At 48.6% G+C, this 16,101-nt stretch overlaps 1 protein-coding gene across 4 annotated transcripts in view; it reads left to right on the forward strand.

Annotated features, from left to right (window-relative positions):
- Ubr3 (Ubr3 ubiquitin ligase) overlaps positions 1 to 16,101 on the forward strand; it is a 167,232-nt gene that overhangs the window by 143,350 nt on the left and 7,781 nt on the right. For all 4 annotated transcript variants that reach the window (XM_077698229.1, XM_077698228.1, XM_077698227.1 and 1 more), the window contains 8 exons: positions 1,208 to 1,335; positions 2,358 to 2,434; positions 6,931 to 7,039; positions 7,121 to 7,218; positions 8,451 to 8,581; positions 10,057 to 10,155; positions 11,625 to 11,747; positions 14,388 to 14,597. In XM_077698229.1, coding sequence (XP_077554355.1) covers positions 1,208 to 1,335; positions 2,358 to 2,434; positions 6,931 to 7,039; positions 7,121 to 7,218; positions 8,451 to 8,581; positions 10,057 to 10,155; positions 11,625 to 11,747; positions 14,388 to 14,597 — 975 coding nt within the window. The remainder of the gene's footprint in view (positions 1 to 1,207; positions 1,336 to 2,357; positions 2,435 to 6,930; positions 7,040 to 7,120; positions 7,219 to 8,450; positions 8,582 to 10,056; positions 10,156 to 11,624; positions 11,748 to 14,387; positions 14,598 to 16,101) is intronic.

A 16,101-nucleotide genomic window follows, 5' to 3' on the forward strand; every position in this document is an offset into this window, starting at 1 on the left:
CGGTCGCTCGAGCTCCCGACACCACTTCGCGGCCGAAGCCGCCGCCATGTTGCCGCCGCCGGCCGCGGCGCGTGCAGGTGGTTACGCGGCAGGGTCAGCGCGCCTGTGGCGAGCGCGGCGCGTTTTCGCGAGCAGAAAACGCTCCATGCGGTTCACGCTCCATGCTTTTGTGCCCGCGCGCAACCAAGGCCGCACGGCCACACCAACACTCCCGCCTCCCGAGTCCCGTCCACGCCGCAGTCGTCTGCTCGCGGCTCCCGTGTTCGTATCACCCGCACCAGGTGATAAATGCGTACGGATCAACCGAATTTTTTTACATTGCATACAATGCATTTTCGCCGGGGAATTTTAAAAATTCGTATCACAACGAAATTCGTATCAACCGAATTCGTATCACCGAGATTCCACTGTATTGCTTACTGTGTGGCAATGAATAATGGCCAGGTGAGCGCACAGAGTGAAACCCTCCCCCGCGAAAACAGCTCTCAAATGCAATCATCACATTGGTAAAACAGCGCAACCTTTTTGAAAACGTGCTCCAAGCACTTGTTCTTGGACTGATGAGCAGCTGACGATGATGGTGGTCAGCAGAGCTGAGACGAGCCAAGCTGCCTGTCGGCCGACTGCGAAGCCTGGTGGCTGATGATGGCTTGCTTCCCACCATCTTAGATGTCAGCTGTGTTGGGGCGGCATTGAAAGTCATGCATCAGCTGACGTCCCTGGCCAGGTTTCTTGGAGAAACCCTTCAATGAACCATTAAAGGAGTGAAGAAATTTACATTTGTGTAATAAATTGATGGGGGAGACCTCGCAATGTTGATAATGGAGGGTTCTCTTGAAGCGAGAGCTCTCCACACTCTCCCCGGAACACACGTTCTTGAACCTGTGTAAACCTTAACAAAAGGGTGTAATTTTAACATTCTTGAAGAAGTGGTTGTCTGTTCTAGCAGGCATTCTTCGCTTTCCCCATGTAGAGCCCACAAAACTTTCACGCCTGTCTCATCTGTCGCCGTCCTCATCGCCTTTACGCTAAGCCTCCAAGTATGTATGTACCAACTCGTCCAACATGTTTTATTGAAGGCAGCAAAGTTTGGCACGGATGTTCTAATTAGCGAGACAAGTTTAAGAGGTGGAGTGCGTGGTGTTACTTCACAGGTGTCACCTCTCTGTGTCCACCCCACCCCCCTTGCCCTTTTCCCCTGGAGCAGGAGCCGTGGGCCAAGGAGATGCGGCCCTTCATGGAGGACCTGACCAACGCCACGTTCAGCCAGTACCGCACCACCTCCCATCTGCCCAATCCGCACAGCCTCGTCCTGTTCCTCTGCTCCATTGCAAGGTCAGGATGAAGGGAGGGACTTTTACCTGTAGGCTCTGGAGAGAGAGCGATTACTGAACTAGATCCTATTCTCATTTACTCTAGTCGGGTCGGGTGGACTGAGACGGCATGGGTTGCAGATGTTGAATCTTAACTGCGAGCCCTTCTTCTGCATTACTCATGTAGCGAAAATGTGTGGCAAGGTCGGATTGAAGAGTCGTGATTTATGGAAAAGCAATCAGATGGATCATTAAGTAAAAAAAAAAAAAAAAGCCGGCATCGGCACTGTGTGTAGCAGTGAAACGGCTCCTGGATTTCTATTGGCTGTGAATGTGGCTATGTGCCAGCCTGATGTTAGGCCTAACATTCGGCGCTAGAAATGGACATTATTGCCTTCGCATTCACAACTCATAAGAAGGGCTGGGTGACTTCAGAGGTTTTTTGTGATGTCTGTGTATGCGTACATGTGTAGGTAACAATACACACTCAAACTTCTGAAATAGTATTAAACCTTAAACTACGGACTTTTTAATTACTCTTCAGCACACAGAGCGGTTCTCTCGTGCAGTGAAACTTGGCAGTATTGCAGTTCTTTCCTAGAGCACGCAAAGTAGTGTTATCCCCCAATGGTGAAACGCTTTTCTTTTTTGCATTGTTTTGTGGAGGAGTGCAGTGCACCGGTACAGCAACTGCTTTGCACATGAAAGGTCTCAAATTCAAGCCCTGACAGCTCTGCATCGGACCATTTTTGCAGTTTGCAAGACGTAGTGTACTCATGTGGTTGACATTTTTGGCAGCGGTGGACGTAAAACGAGGCATGAATGCCTGCATGGTGTAAAAACTGGGACATGCTAGTGTTAATCCTGATCGCAACTGTTTGAAGGGTTGGCGAGGTGTCCTGGTCATTTGCCCTGCAATGCGGGGTTGTGTTATAGATGGTGCTTTGCACATGAGTGCAAAAAGTGGCGAAATTTAGCACCCCTGTAATGTTTTTTTGTTTGTTTGTTTGTTTTTCCTCATCCTTTCGCCCTTGAACGTGCCAGGACCAACTTGGAAGCAGAGGTAGTGCTTAGAAGGGGAAACCTCTGTGAGCCACATCCAGGGAAGAAGTCCTGTTTCTGTGAGTTCCGCGCTTCTCCTCCTCCTCTCCTACATGGACAGTGGGTTGCTGCCGCTTTTTGAACATCCCGGTGGAATCTCTGCGTGGGCTTTTGTTTGTGTGCAGACAACATTAGATGAATTTTCTAGAGCAAACTTTCTTGGGCAGATCTTTAACCCTTTGAGGGTCGAATTTTTTTTTAAAAACTTTCCCTGGTGGTCAAATTAGTTTATTGCGGATTTGGAATGTACAAAATGTCTAAAGTCAGGATTAAATGGTAAAAAATTATCAGGAACAGTATTTTGGGGTCAGCATCACTTAGAACTGAAAAATGTTCAATAGTATTTCAGAGTGTGGTACTCCTTGAAACACGGGTCTACGCACAGTGCCTTATTGCAGTCTGCATGCATAAAGCGCATGTCTGAAAATGAGCTGTCTTTTTCCGAAGAAGACTGTCTCCCGATTCAGACTCGGTGAAAGGAGCAAACTCAGAGTCAGAAGAGTCATCGTGGTCGGTGTCATCAGAGCGGGCAGTTCGTTGGGCCATATCGCCACTTTGCCGTGCATCTGAAGAACTCAAAGGCAACCCAGTAAACGAGGAGAGCGAGAATAACTCATGCGCGCCGGTGATAAACAAGCTAATAGCAGCGCCAATATAGATAGAAATCAACTTCCGCCGCCCCCGCAACGGAGCCTCCGATTAGGTTACTTCAGTTCCAAGCAAGGAGGGCAAGAATACCTAGTGAGCGTGGGTAATAAACGATAAGAGCAGCGCCAATATAGATTGAAATCAACTTCCGCTGCCCCTGATAGCGAGCGCCGATCAAGTTTTGCGCGCCTCCGATGCGATCGTGGCGAAACTGAAACCACGAAACGCGTTGACACGTACAGACGCCGTAACGCACCGAAGCCAGAGAGTTCTGTTTTTCACCGCAAGGAGGTAGCACAATCAAATTTCAAACACTTCTTGTAAGTCCCAGGAGGTGGCAGCACCTCCCAGGGAGCATGCATCGTTAATATGGCGCGAAATTTCAAACGGATGCTCGAAATCATACCCGTACGGCAAAGACCTTGCGGGACAGAAAACCGCCGCAGTACACGTACTGCAAAAACCCTCAAAGGGTTAAAGGGACACTGAAGTGAATTTGTCAAGCTCCCGTTTTTGCTTGCACTGTGTAGACTGGCTCAAATTAACACACTATTCATCGTTTATCCGGTTGACAAATCGGTAATTATTTTACAAAGCGCGAAAGAAGAAAAACTACTATGCGCGGTTTGCGGCGGCCGCACCAACTAAAGGCTGTGACGTCAGGAGGGGGGGCACCGTGATTGGACGATGCCCAAGGTTAGCAATCAAAAGTTTCGGTTTCGGTTTCGGTTCTGTAAAACAACATGCTTGACATCTGATGGCGTTGTTGGATGGGCATTCTCGATTTCTCAATTATCGCCGTACCGCGCTTCTGCCATGTTGTCGGCTGTCAAATGTCTAAGATAAACCTCCCAGGGCGGCTTGGAATCGTAGAAATCACTAGACGAGGCCTACGCAGTGGATGAACGCCCTCCGCGTCACCGCAGACTCTCAAATGCCATGCGCTTTTCCCGCATATTCAGAGCTTGCCTCACTCATGTCTGTTCGTAAAAAGCTAGTTCGCACCAGGCCAAGGGTGTGCTGATTCAGGCCTGGGCCCACTGCCCGCAAGCAGTCGGTGCTTGTGGCAACAGCACGCCAACGAGAACTCGCTAGCGCGTCATTGTCAGTATGCGCGCGCGTTCTGTGATCTCGCTCGTGGAGCAGTGAACGTTACGGCCCAAAAATGGTGAACTCAGTTCAGAAAACATCGGCCGCATACGAAAAAATCAACTTACAAAAAAAAAATACATGTACCCTCGGGGATTCGAACTTGCGACTTTCAAAACAAATTCCAGCGCCTCAGACCGCTAGGCCACGAGCCGGCGCTGGCCGGTTTGGATATATAAGGTTTATAATGTATGACCAGTTTACACTTTTATTTATTTTAAGCATTTTAAGTACTTTATGTGACTATTTGTTGTATATCACTCCTGCAGTAAGTGTCCCCCAAACTTCCACAATATCTCACGTCTAGCAATTGCATTTCTTTGACGGAAAAGTGTTCGCAGATGTGCGGTCGTGCTGCTGACCGCTGTGCTTGTTTACCCAGCGCAAAAGTGCTTCCTGCTCCCTAGTTTTGCGCTGTACGGTAAAAGTTTCAGGTGATTTTATTTTCTTAGTACCTATATTGACTTCGCTGACTCTTCTCCCGCCTTCAATTGGCCTTAGATTTTCCTACTAGCGTAAAGTCAGCGAAGCGTCGCATGTGCACTTGTGCAGCGCTTGTGTGGAGCGACCCGGACTCTGAGTTTGACACAGTGTACAAACTAACAAAGTAAGGAAAGGCACATTCTTTCATTCACAAAGGTGTTGTGGCTTAGTTTCAATTGAGCGAGCGAATAGCGACGACCCGCCGGCGGCCGGCGGACGAAACGCTGGGCCGACTGACTCGATCGGTAGGTCGGCTGGTCGGCGAACCGTGCAGTAGCGCAGCCATTTTCCAGCTCATCTCCTGCTGACGTCACACGAAAACGCCACAGAAAATGGGCGAGCATAAAGAGAGGAGGACAGCATTTTCGAATTGATTTTTCTACTAAATAAATTCGCGTAAACGCGGCCAGAGTGGTCGAAACAATGCCTACGGACTCCGAACTACAATTTGCGCTAGTAATCCCGCAATGTTTACAAATCACTTCAGTGTCCCTTTAAGCATATTGCCCTGTGTGGACCTGTGTCCTTGTGAGTGCTGATGCGTGTTCTCCCCATGAGAAGTTTGATTGGCTGCGTGGGTTTGTTGGCCTGGTTTATTGGGAAAGAGGCAGGCATTGCTGAGGTTCATGCAGAGGCAGAATGCTTGTGGTGTTCTTCAGGGTATGGGCCTTGTTCCCTTGCTGTTCAGGGGTTCCCTTTCTTTGTGTGGGCAGAGTTTGTGGCTTGGCTCGATGCGACCTCATGCGTACACGACCTGTAGTTTCATTTTGTAGCTATGGGCAAATCTCGCAATCTTTCTTTCGTTATTTATGCATATACTTTGAATCTTACTGGGGAGTATTACGGGAAGGGCATGCAACATTATACAAAATTTGTTAAAGGATAGTGAAGGTTTGTGAAAGTACCATATAATTCCAAGCAACTGCCCCCCCCCCCCTCTAAGCAAGTTGAGATCACCTAAAAAGTGGGGCGGGGGTGGTATCCCGGAATGACACAAAAATTCAAGATGGCGGCGACAAAGATCCCCCACCAGGAAAAAAAAAAAAAGCAGATTGCTAATGCATCTAACATTTTGCCAAAGAATGTTAGTCATCGCACTGAAAACCATTGAAAGACTCCTCTGAGTCAGTGCCAACGAAAGCTTGCAGCATTTTTCTTAAAATCAGCTTCGGTCTCTTGGTGCCCTGGCTCCAACATCTGCAGAACACAATGCAGGTTACCTTCCTCCGAGTGATCGAGTGCTTTGGTTATGCCACAGGTCCCGAAAGACCGTGACACAGTATCTTAGTGTACAGCAGCCCATGCCTTATCAACAAAATCGAGTGTGTTGCCGCCAAAAGAAAAACAAGAAATGGCGCATAGAGATCGGGCTATCAAGCTGCAAACCAGGATTGGATTGGATTGGATTGGATTATAGACTGGCCAGGGCATTTCCTGGAATGATGTGGAAATTTGAAATGGGCAGTGTGTTTAGGAGGGGGGGGCCTTGCATGGGTGGGGGCACTTCTCCAGAATTTTACGGTAGGTGAACGGCACAGTGTTGAGAGGCAGTGCAAACAGGCATTCTCTTGCTCTCCGTGTGAAGGCACACATGCGAAAATTATGTAACGAGTTTTTGGCCACACCATAGCACTTACGCTGGGCAGCTTCCTAACAGCTGCGTTGTAAGGAACTTGTGTGTGCATTGTTAGGGGCACTGTAGGGAAACCTTTGGCTCTAAATAAATTCGTAGCATCTTCCCAACGTTGTGAAGCCATTCCGCCAGAGATTTTATTTCCTCAGAAGTACAAGGAGGCAGTAGGAGGAGAAGTTATACTAAAGGCTACAAAACCTGACAGAGGCCCCATAATCAAGAAGCAAAATCAAACAAGCTGGAAATTCTAACGTTTGAGTTAATAAAGTACAAGCAACATGTAGAGCACAAGAGTCTCCTGGTGATTTCCCGCGCATAGCGGCAAGAAGGTATTGATCGGGGGAGCAGTTGCCGGCATATCACGCAGTGCTAGATCCACCTGTTAATAAACATCACCACCACTACCATTAAAGAACAATATGGGAAAGGTACAGTAAAGTACATTAGAGTACAGAAGAGTAAAGTAAAACAAAGTACAAGCGGACAGCCAGGGTAGAACTGTGATTGTGTTTCAGAGATGGACACAACTACAAAACCTGCGCATTAAGATCCTTCCCTGCCCCTTTGGCGAGACTCAACCGCTTCCCCTCTGTCCCTGTTCAGCGGCCCTGTTCCGGATGCTGTCGCTGCACACGGACATGTGCATGGAGCGCCGCCAGGCCCCCTTCTGGTCGCAGCTCTCGGGCATGGTGCTCAGCGAAAACCTCTCCAGGTAGGTCGGGGGCACTCTCCGCTCTGCCCTGTTGGCCGTTGCGAGTGCCGAGGGGTGAGCCTTCCATGTCCGTCCCTGCAGCTTGACGCCCATGGAGCGCAAGGTGCCGCTGCTGGTGTGTGACCCGTCGGCCGTGCTCCTGCAGCTGCTGCTGGCGCTTCCCCTGGACCTGGACAAGGGTAACGAGGGGGCTGGGAGCACCACCGGTCGATTTTGTGTATGCAGTAAAACAGCGTTGCAAGAGACACTCAAGGGACCTGGGAAACGTGTCTCTTGTAACTAAGGTCTCTTGTATGCAGTGTTGCTAACACGGCGAACATAGGGAAACCAACCGAACTGTCTTCATTCAAATGTCTCTTGTAACCAAGTGTCTCTTGTAATTCAGTAATGAAGTTCAGTAAAGCTTAAGTCAATAAAGCTTCAGTAAAGCTCAAGTATTATTAAGTCTGTTGTTCAGTAGCGCAGTCTTCTCAGGAAAGTGTACGTTTTTTTTTCCTGTGTCCGTCTTTGTGATCACAAGAAGCGCAACTAACCTTAATTAAAAACTGTCTTGTAACAAGGTTCTACTGTAGTACAGTGTGGGGCTGCTGGAGCATACGTGCAATAGGAGAGGATGTTTCAAGAGGACCTAGCAGGGTTGGGTTGGAGCACCACCACCCTTGGGTTCATTTGGGGATGGCAGTGTGTGTGCTTGGACCCACACACTAATACGACAGGAGGTACTTGGAGGGCCTGTCTGGCTGGAAAGCTAAAAAAAAATGGCTGGAAAACAAAAAAAAAGTTCTTAAAAGCTTGGTCCCAGTGTGGCTAGTATGTTTTTGTGGAAGGATTTTTTTTTTTTTTTTTTTTTTTTTTTGCAGTCCACTCAAAAATGTGTCAGTAAGCTTTAGCTGCATACAGCCCAGGTGTAGATAGGCAAGTTCAGATAGTTCGAAACATGCAGGGAGGCTGAAAAGCTTCTGGCAGCTACTCTGGTAAGAAACACCTGTAGAGGTATTAGTCCACCTTATCCATGGCTTTGAGAAACCTTGTAGAAGTAATGGTCTACCTTATCCATGGCTTTGAGAAACCTTGTAGAAGTAATGCTCTACCTTATCCATGGCTTTGAGAAACCTTGTAGAAGTAATGGTCTACCTTATCCATGGCTTTGAGAAACCTTGTAGAAGTAATAGTCTACCTTATCCATGGCTTTGAGAAACCTTGAAGAAGTAATGGTCTACCTTATCCATGGCTTTGAGAAACCTTGTAGTAGTAATGGTCTGCTAGTCTACCTTATCCATGGCCTTGTGAAACCACGAAACTCCACATGTGCCACCGCTCCCCTCGAGCTGCCCTCTAGCGGTGGTGTAGCTGCCCTTTCTGGTAGCCCAGTGCAGCCCTGGAGTCACCCCCTCTTCCCCCTGGTGTGCAGCGTACTTCACGTGCCTGGTGCGTGTCCTGTACACGCTGAGCTACGTCCAGGCCCTGGTGCACATCAGCTGCAACCTGGGGCAGGCTGCCCGAACGCAGTTCAAGCACCGCAGCCATGCCAGCTCACCACAGGTGGGCCTCTCCTCCTTTTTTTTCTTTTAGGGATTTGCGGTGTCCCTGTTCCTGCTGGGCTGGTCCCCAAACTGAAACCCACACAGCATAAATGTGCGTGGATCACAACCGACTTTGCGCCAGAAGAGTGAGGATGAAATGCAGCACTGGTCGGTGCACCAGCACAGAAGGGAACTAAAAAAAAAGAAAAGTGGATATCAAGGTGAGCACAGGTGCGTCCGAAGATAAGAAAATTCTTGCCAACCGAAGCTAAGTAGCCTGTGCACCCAAAAGGGCACAGTTGGTGTAGCATATTTTGGCTGGAAGCATTAAAGCTAGGGATAGGCGAATATAGATTTTGAGGTTCGAAGCGAATTCGAAGCGAATAGTTATTTGGTCGAATAATTTCGAATCGAATAGTTCGAATAGTACACATTGCAAATCACAAAGACAAATGAGCAACTTGTGACCTGACTAATGTACACATTTTTTTCTAATAATTAGAACTCACGTAGGCACAGCATTGTGTAAAACTATTACCAGTTGAACATTTATTGCAAAATCTTACACACAGCTTCCTTTGCTGTATTCACAAGTTTTCATGAAGAAAGGCCTGTTGCGCCACATGCTCTAGGTGCAGCAGTTTAAGCGCCGCCTAGAAACTCGCAGAGTTAAGCGCCGCCTAGAAGCTTCGCTAAAAAAAGAAGTATTGTAGCCACTAGTATCCTCGGCCGTAGCCAAGCAAAGCGCAAGTGGCTGGCCGCCATTTTGAATAGGCTCGCTTAGTGCGGCGTACTGCCGCGCTGTGCGAGCCTATTCAAAATGGCGGCCTGTACAAGTCTGCTGGCTTGGTGCCGCTATGTTCGGAGCGGTGTCGTTTCAGTGCCGCCTTTTTTTTTTAACTTAAGTGTGCTGGCGGCCGAGAGCTTCGTCAACCTCTAGGCAAGGACTCGGCAGTGCTGGCACTGATAATAGAAATGTCCGCGTCGGTGGGTCTTGAGCCAAGCCTGGGGTAACTCTCGGAAAGCTTGACCGAAAAGCTTGGCTTTTAGCTGCCTATTCGGGAGCATCGAATAATTCGAAAATATCGAATACCTGCATTCGGATCGAAGCGAATAACGAATAGAGAGCTATTCGATCGAATATTCGACAATACCGAATATTCGCCCATCCCTAATTAAAGCCATGCTTTCCTACATACTCAACATTAAAAAAACGATTTCCATTCTTGAACTGATGGGAGTGCATTTCGAAAGAATCGCATGACAAACGCGTTTCAGAAAGAACACAAAGCCCTAACCTACATGTGCAGTGAACAGCCGGGAAATGGGACGGTACACTTGGCTGAGCTGTAGTTCTTCCTTGTACTCACCGTGGCTCCCTCCTTGCTTGCTTTTGCGGTTGCTTTTGTGGCACTTCCTCTGTTTCCACCCCAAAGTGTGACCTCAGTGCAGCGCTGGGTCGTTCTGAGAGTGCCCCATCCCTTGGTGGTGCAGGCCCCCCTGGAGTCTGTGGACTGCATCCTGGGCGTGCTGGTGGACCAGCTGGAGCAGAGCGCGCTCTACCTGGACGACGACGACATGGATGCCCATCTGGTGAGCACCTCGCTATGTCTGCCGACCACTCTGGGAGCAACAGAGCGTGTTCTGTGTGTTGTGGGCTACCTGGGATCACACATTGTGGGGTCTAGCACGACGTGTGGGGGGAGTCCGCGCAGGTCTTGGCATGCACTGCTTGCACTGTTGTTGGTAAATGGGGTCAGGCACGGTGAGTGCCCAGCCAGGAGTGTACCGTATTTACTCGCATAATCCTCGCACTTTTTTTTCGGAAAAGTCAATGCTAAGTTAGGGGTGCGAGAATTATGCGGGGAAAAAAAAATCCGGTGCACAGTGTTGCCAAACTTCCTCCTGCCAATCCCGCTAAATGTAGCGGTCGTTTTTTGTATATGTCAGCTCAGTGTTGCCAACAGCATCTATTTCTTTTTATTTTATTATTTACAACGTAAACAGTCTCTCGTCGATCAGCGATCATGAAATTGCCGCCTTTGCTTTCTGGCGCGCGCCCTATCTCGTAGTCGTCATGTGCGTGCCCTACCCCTGCAGTAACGCACATTGAAGTCGGTGACGCCGAAGTGCATGCCTGCGGCGCGGTTGCCGCGTTCGATCGCGTACTCTATCGCTTTCAATTTGAAAGCGGCACCAAGCACAAAACAAAGAGATCAAAAAGTTCTCAAAATGGCAGCGAGCTATCTACCGTTGACGCGAGTGACGGGACCACGACGACGACACGACAGCGGGCTGCGCGAACGCCGTCTAGTTGCGCGCACGCGAAACCGGCTCAAGGACAGTGTGAGCAGCGTGTTAGGGCGCCTGTTTAACAGGCGCCCTAACACGCTGCTAGGGTTGTTAGGGCGCCTGGATGGCCTTGGATACACAGCGCTCTCCGCCGAACGGAGAGGCGGCGGGGGAGGGCGCGCGTTGGAGAGCGCGTGCCATGCGGGTTTCGCGAGCAGGCAACTTTCGCCGCTACAACGTTGGGGGTGCGAGGATTATGCGAGGAACCAAAAAATCCAAGTTTTGGTGGCTCACATTAGGGGTGCGAGGATTACGTGAGTGCGAGGATTACGCGAGTAAATACGGTAGTTGCAAGATTAACTACTAGAGTAAGCATCTTATGCCAGAAATTTACTGCTGAGGAGGGTGTTTTACGGTATTTCCAAGCAAATTCAAAACTGTTTACAGTTTCAAAAGTAGCAGTGCGAAAGAGGCAGGGACAGAGACCGGATGCCAAGGAGTACATTCACGGATTACATTCACAGATTGCGTTCACGAAGCGATGCGTTCACAATTACATTATCTGGCCGCCGTGCCTCCGTCCTGTCAACAAGTGGCATTCAGGTGGTCTTGAGAAATGAATGCCTACTGTTCTGCCCAGTTTGGCAAAGAGCGAGAGAGAAAAGTAAAAAAAAAAAAGTGTGCTATCGAACGAAGCTCGTCATTTCCCCCCCCTGTACTTAAAGCGTCGCACTCTCTCCCCTCCCCTTTCCCCCCCCTGTTCTTCAAAGCGGAGCCAGGAGTGGAGCGTGGCGCAGCTGGAGCAGCGGGTGGGGTCCATGTGCGGGCCCTTTGTGCGCCTGGCGGCCCTGCTGCAGGCACACCTGTTTGAGGAGAAGCTGCCCGCCATCACGGTAACTGCGGGGAGCTACTGACCGACGAGCTCGCGAAGCGGCAGGGGCCCCCTCACTTTCTTGCATGTGTCGCGTATGCAATCAGAGCTGGCAGTAATGGTACCGGTCGGGACAGCACGTCTCTTCTGTCTGACCTCTCGTGTTGCGATGATTTTGTGGACGGTGCTTAGTCAGTGTGTCCGTACACCTTTGGTTTGGACTGGGTTAAGCACGTGTTAGTTAAAGGCTTGTGGAATCAATGTGCGAGCACTTCAGAATGCTCAGTTGTGAATGTAATAGAGTGTAGTAATGCTGCTTGCTTCGATTTTTGGTATTGCCGTAAATGGATTTGACAGTGCCACAAAGGTTCTAAATGGCCGTACCGTGTTTACTTTCTGGCTGTATGCATGGGTAGGTATCTGGTACACTACTGGAGGACGTTTCGTCCTTCAGTTCTTGGGATTTGCAGCCGAGTGCTACTGCTGCTGAGTCATTCGAACTGTTAGGATGTCAATGGTTTTGATTTTCGGAAAAAAATCTGGTGCCGTGGCTTGTATCACATCACCAATGGCCGAGTAGTTTAAAAGTGAGTCTTCCTCTGCTGCAATCCCCTCTCCATGATGTGGGAGGCCCAGGCAAAGAGGGAGGAGACGCTCCCTTCCTACGCTTTCTCTGTTCGATTTTTTTTATTTCCTGCATGTGGAAATCACCTGCTGGTTCTTCCATCCGGTTGTGTGCATGCCAGTGCAGCTTATAAAGGGACACTGAAGTGAATTTTTCACGCTCCTGTTTTTGCTTGCACTGCGTAGACGCTTAAACAAAACACACTTTTCATCGTTTATCCAGGCAATAAGGCAGTGTTCATTTTGTAAAGCCTGAAAGAAGAAAAACTGCCATGCATGGTTTACGGTAGCCGCACCAACAGCAGTGACGTCATTGCAAAGTACTACGTGATTGGACGATGTCCAAGATTATAATTCAAATGAGTTTCGGTTTCAGTTCTGTGAAGCAACATGTTTGGCATCCGACGTTATTGTTGGATGGGCATTCTCGATATCTCAGTAATCAGCATACCGCACTTCTGCCATGTTGTCAGCTGTAAAATGCGTAGGATACACCTACCAGCATGGCTTTGAATCGTAACAATCACTAGCCGAGGGGTATGCAGTAGATGAACACCGTCCGCGTCATCGCAGATGCTCAAATGCGATGCGCTTTCCGCCTATCTTTGAAGCTTGCCTCACTCATGCCTGTGTCGTAAGAGGTGTGTTTGCTCCAGGCCAACAGTTGGTTGGATCAGCGCTGTGCCCACAAGCCATCGGTGATTATGTCAACACCGCGCCAGTGAGAGGTCGCAGTTGGCAGTGTTAGTCTCACTGCAGTCTGGGTACTCGCCTGTGGAGCAATGAACGTGACAGAACAAACATGGTAAATTCAGTATAGAAAACATTGCCGAAAAACAAATAAATCAACTTTAAAAAAAAAAAAAACACGGACTAACGGGGATTCGAACTTGCAACTTATAAAACAGAATACCTAGGCTCCAGACAACTCGGCCATAAGCAAGCACTGCCTGGGCAGTAGAAATATAAAGTATGTATCGTGTAGCCTGTTTACACATTTTTGTTAGTTTTAGCACTTCAAGCAGCTTAGATGACTATTTCTTGTATAGTGCTCATGCAATAAGCGTCCCCCGAATTCGCACAATATCTCATGTCTAGCAACTATACATTCCTTAGACGGAAAAGCGGTAGCAGATGTGTGGTCATGGTGCTGACCGTTGTGCTAGTTCACCCAGCGGAAATCGTACTTTTCGCATGTTGGTTTTACGCTGTATGATAAAAATTTTGGTTGATTTAAACTTCGCTGACTCTTCTCCCGCCTTCAGTTGGCCTTAGATTTTTCTACTAGCGTACCAGTCAGCCAAGCGTCGCATGTGTGCTTTTGTGGAGTGACTTAGCGCTTGATACAGTCTACGAACTAAGAAACTAAAGACACATTCTTCCTGGCACAAACGTGCCGTGGCTTAGTTTCAACTGAGCGAATGAATTGCGAGGACCCGCCGGTGGCCGGCCGACTAAACGCTGGGCCTACTGATTCTGTCGGCAGGTCGGCAAGCAATGCAGTAGGGCAGTCAAGCCAAGCCATCTTGTTTTGACGTCATACAAAACGTTACAGGAAATCGGCAAGGAGGATGCAGAGAGGAGGACAGCATTTTCGAATTGATTTTTCTACTGAATAAAGTTGCGTAAACGCAGCGGGAGTGGTTGAAACACGGCCTAGAGACTCCGTACTAGAATTTGAGCTAGTAATCCCGCAATGTTTACAAATAACTTCAGTGTCCCTATAAAACTCCCTCCAAATTACTAGAAGGTGTAGCGATTTTCCGTAGTGGCATCAGCCGCCAGTGTGAGGCAGTATTGCCGCACCCACTTAACAGCATGCGCCAGTGGCCATCAACGAGAAAAGGTTAGAAACTTCTGATGGTATATGTGTTCCCCCTTTTTGAAAAAAACTTCCAATTGTGAGTTAGCACCGTGTCAGCGTCTCTTCTTCTGAACCCTGTTGTTCCTGCGCACTGTGCATGAAGAATGTCAAAACACCGTGAACTGGCCCGCAGCTGAGCACTCGTTGAAATTGGTGGTGACTGCCCCCCGTCAGGATCCCAGCCTGGAGATGGGCGCCCTGTGCCACTTCCTGGGCCTCGTGGCCACGGGCGGCTGCTCCCCACTGGAGGGGGGCCCCGCCCAGTCGGCCCCTCCGTCGGCCACGGCCTGCGTCTCCTGGGTGACGGAGGAGCCCCGGTTGCTGCTGCGCACCTGGTGCCAAGAGTTCGGCCAGTTCGTCGGGCTGGCCTCCGTCGCCGCCAGGGTGGGTCCACTGGGCTCGACCCACATGCTGCCTCTTGTTTGAGAAGCTCCCAGTCTTCTTTTGGGAAACCCTCTCTTCTGTTCCCTTTGCCTTTGTTGTGCACAACAGGGTAGGGTACAAAGGCAGCACTGGAGGTGCGAGGATAGCAGAAAGAGTACTCGAAACTTGCTTACGACGGGAAAACAAGCCGCATATCAGAGCCACGGAAAAGGAACTATGGCGCTGTGCCACATGTAATTGAATATTTATGGTATGCTGGGCATGGCTGATTGGGACACTGTAAGCTGAAGGGGAATTTAGGGCTAATGGTGCTGCTGATTGCAGTGCGAAGTTCAATAATGATTTTAAATCGAAAATCTTGCTCATCGGTTCTATTTCAAGTCCTGTAGCTTCATTAAAAACCACAGAAATGATTGGTTGTGTAAGACACACTACATCCACTCTACTGCACATTGATGGGGCATTTGTGGCAACCACAGTGTTTGACGGATGGAGCTAATTGTGGCATTACAAAGGTGTTACAACAAACGCAGGTGAAAGAACACAATCGGCAAGTGCGGTGGAACTATCAATTTCTGCTTGCTCTGTAGCAATATACTGGAATGCCAATGACACAATCATGGCCGATACGGAGCTCTGGATGATACGAGTTCAAAGAGTTTGCTGGCAAAAGTGAATTGCATCCAATTTGGGTAAATTTTGGTGCTAACAAAGGCATTCTGGAGCTGTGATGGATGTTATTAGTCAGAGTCCTCTTACATCAATATTGTGATCTAGGAAAACGATTTTTACGCACGGGCTGATTCATATTTCTTAAAACAAATATGAATTAGCCTATGCATAAAAATCTTAAAACAAATACCATATTTTACCGCAAAGACAACTCTGTGATCGAGCCAAGTTTCATTTCATTCTCTGTCATACCTTATTGGCAGTCACAGTTGTGTAGCAAATCATGTGAGGCTGCCACTTCCATAATCATTTGGTGCGGGAAGAGCCACAGGAAAAAACAGCTGTAAAACAAGCAGTAGTGTGAATTTCTGGAGACATCTATGTGTGCTGTGATAAAACAATAACTTTGACTAGTTTCATTGCACTCGCAAACTCAGAAGCATGTTAACTTGTAACGGTGTGCAAACATTTGAAAGGTTTGCATATTGAATCGATCCACACAAGGCACATTATGCAATCTGTTGAGAGTGAGTGTCAATGCCGCAAACCCTGAGCCCAACACTTCACCCTGGTAGGCCAACACTTCATGTGGTGGCCTACCAGGGTGACAAGTTTTAGGGTAAAAGGATAGAAAATAAAAACGGAGGCCACTGGGAACTTGGTCAAGTGCGGACTGACAGGCTGGCTGTCTTTCTGCCAGGCAGGAGGCTAGGGGACCTTTCTGAGTGCAAGGTAGGGACACTGTTAACTGTTGAACCCGCCATTTTTTTATTATATCGCATGCTCTTGAAATTCTTTCAGCTAACTGATTGGCCTTTTAGTCCTTGTATAG

Source organism: Haemaphysalis longicornis, unplaced genomic scaffold (assembly GCF_048455015.1).
Source record: "Haemaphysalis longicornis isolate Haplotype H1 unplaced genomic scaffold, Haemaphysalis longicornis Haplotype H1 scaffold_2, whole genome shotgun sequence".
NCBI lineage: Eukaryota > Metazoa > Arthropoda > Arachnida > Ixodida > Ixodidae > Haemaphysalis > Haemaphysalis longicornis.